This window comes from Talpa europaea (genome assembly GCF_964194135.1).
Source record: "Talpa europaea genome assembly, chromosome: 1".
In the NCBI taxonomy this organism is placed as follows: Eukaryota; Metazoa; Chordata; class Mammalia; order Eulipotyphla; family Talpidae; genus Talpa; species Talpa europaea.
The window spans coordinates 32,052,680-32,055,449 of NC_140073.1; the positions used below are offsets into that span (position 1 = coordinate 32,052,680).

The following is a 2,770-nucleotide window of genomic DNA, read 5'->3' on the forward strand; positions in this document are numbered from 1 at the left end:
AGTCCCAGCTGCTAAGAGTTGAAGTGTCTGATAATAGCCTTATTTGAGACAAATAATCATTTTCAGTATGCTAGTATTTATTCCAACATGGCTATGTAATATTGGTTAAAAAACAAGATATTACTTTACTTATGTTAACTTTATAGACTTTCTTTTTTACTGAACATTGCAGTATAAAATCATGTAAGTTTCCAATGTGCATGATTATAAATCTGTATACACTACTATATTCTCTGCTGAAGGTCCAAACTATTGACACCTTGTACCTGAATTTCCCATACCCTTCTTCTTTCTCTTCTGGTAACCACTAATTTTATCTTATAGCTTAAAGTTAATTTTTGTTTTATTTTGATCACTCAATTGTTTGTTTAATTATGTACCACAGAGAAGTAAAATCACATGGTGTTTGTCTTTCTTCATGTGACACTTCTGTCTCCATTGTCTTATCTCTGCAAGCCCTGCATCTTTGAAGTTTGGTTTTCCACAGCCTATTCATTACACTAACCACATATTCACTTTGTAACATGTTTTTTTTTTTAGCCCATTTCATTCCTAAGCATGAGTTATCTGTCGTACGAGATGAAACACAGAGTAACTGAGAAACTAGTAAGGAATAGTGACACATAAGCAAGCAAACCACAGAAACCATTACCCAGAATAAACAATGACACTTCTGAGATCTGGAAAAGATGATATCAAGCAAAGGCAGGGTTTTTCATTAACCATTAGAACTCAGAGAAAGTTTTGTGTAGAAATGAATCTTGATAGATGAGGAAAAGTCACACAGGGTAATGATGGTGGGAGAGGGGAGTGAGGCAAGTAGGAGACAGGGAAAATCAAATGCCAGAGAGGGTAGAGAACATTGAGGTGACACTAAATTGTACAGGAAAGTTGGATAAGTAAAAATGTTGGATGAAAATATTCTCAGGGACAAGCAAAGAATCACATATATGTGGTATAAGGTTTATGAGAAGGTATAGAATGTATGGGTCTAAAGAGGCTAGGCTTCATCTTGAAGTAGTGAGAGGAAGTAAAAAATTAAAAGAATCCATTTGACATGATATTCTTGGCAAAAAATCACTTTGGCAGAGATAATGGGAACTCTAAGAAGAAAGAGTGGAAAGTACATATACATGCAGGCAAAGAAGAGGAAAATGATCAGATACGGAGAAAACATATTTGTGGAATTTCCAAGTGGAAATCTGGACTTTGAGAGAGATCAATCTAGATGTCAAAGTGGAGAGATAAAGAAAAGACTATCTCCAAAATCACAGTGAGGGTGAATCAGCCTGCATTTTTGCAAAGAGGAAAGGAACAAATTTCCTGTCGAGCACAGGTTTATAGGCTGGGTAAAAGAAATGAGTCTGAGAAATAATCATTAAAAAACAGCAAAAAGTTTCACAAACATGGAATAAATAAATATTCACATTTCCCTCAACAGGCATCATTCACAGAGATGGAGGTTGGAAACCACAGTGGCGTGACAGAGTTCATCCTATTGGGGTTAACAAAGGACCCTGCGATTTCTGCCATTTTATTTGTGCTATTTCTACCTATATATACTGTTACTTTGGTAGGCAACATCAGCATAATCACATTAATAAGATCCTGTTCCCAGCTCCACACACCCATGTACCTCTTCCTCAGCCATTTGGCTTTCGTAGATCTTGGATTTTCCTCTTCAGTCACACCTATAATGCTTACAGGATTCCTTAGAAATGGAATGACACTCCCTGTTACTGGCTGCGAAGCCCAGCTTTGTTCTGTGGTCTCATTTGGTACAACTGAGTGCTTCCTTCTGGCTGTCATGGCCTATGATCGCTACATGGCCATCTGTTCTCCCCTGCTCTACCCCACCAAGATGTCCCCCAGAGTCTGCAACCTCTTAGTGGGAGCTTCCTACTTTGGTGGGTGTGTGAATGGTGGGACATTTACTGGTTGCTCAGCGAGCCTGTCTTTCTGTGGCCCAAATGAGATAGACCACTTTTTCTGTGATTTTGCCCCTTTAGTGAAACTTTCCTGTTCCAAAGTCTCCATTATTCAAATTGTCTCTTCTATCTCTGCTGGATCCATCATAGTGGTTACCGTGTTTGTCATCTCTCTCTCTTACATCTTCATCCTCACCACCATCCTGAACATGCGCTCCACAGAAGGACGACACAAGGCCTTCTCCACCTGCACCTCCCACCTCACAGCTGTCACTCTCTATTATGCAACCATTACCTTCATATATGTCTTGCCCAAATCTGTCTACACAACACACCAGAACAAAGTCATATCTGTGTTCTACACAGTGCTCATTCCCATGTTGAATCCCCTGATTTATAGTCTGAGAAACAAAGATGTCAAGGAGGCGCTGAGAAAGGCAACTGTCAGAAGATATTCTTAGTATCTATTCTTCCTATTGCAGCTAAGGCCTATCAAATGCTGCTTCACTGATTGCTTATATAAAATTAAAATCATAGTTTTTCAAATTCTCACTTTTAGACACTGACAAAGCAATAGATAAATAGCTTGATTCAGTCATAGTGATGGTAGTAATTATCACATATTTTGAATACCTATAGGTGCCAAACACTCTTAATTTACCAAACAATATTTTGTGCCTCCTTTACTAAGTACTTATTACTTAAAACAGCAGGTATCTTAAAAGTAATTTATTTAGCATTGCATAGAAAGTTATCCTATTCTGAGGCACTATTCTAAACACATTTCATTCATTAAGTGCTTTATTTCTCACCAATATTCTATAAAGTCATACTATTATTTC

At 37.8% G+C, this 2,770-nt stretch overlaps 1 protein-coding gene across 1 annotated transcript; it reads left to right on the forward strand.

The window, feature by feature from the left end:
- Positions 1–1,456: 1,456 nt before the first annotated feature.
- On the forward strand, positions 1,457–2,389 carry LOC311177242 (olfactory receptor 5P1-like; the record flags this gene model as incomplete). The annotated part of the gene is made up of 1 exon (XM_084243092.1): positions 1,457–2,389. One exon carries the CDS (start codon positions 1,457–1,459, stop codon positions 2,387–2,389), a length of 933 nt encoding a protein of 310 aa, XP_084099218.1.
- Between the last annotated feature and the right edge of the window lie 381 nt (positions 2,390–2,770).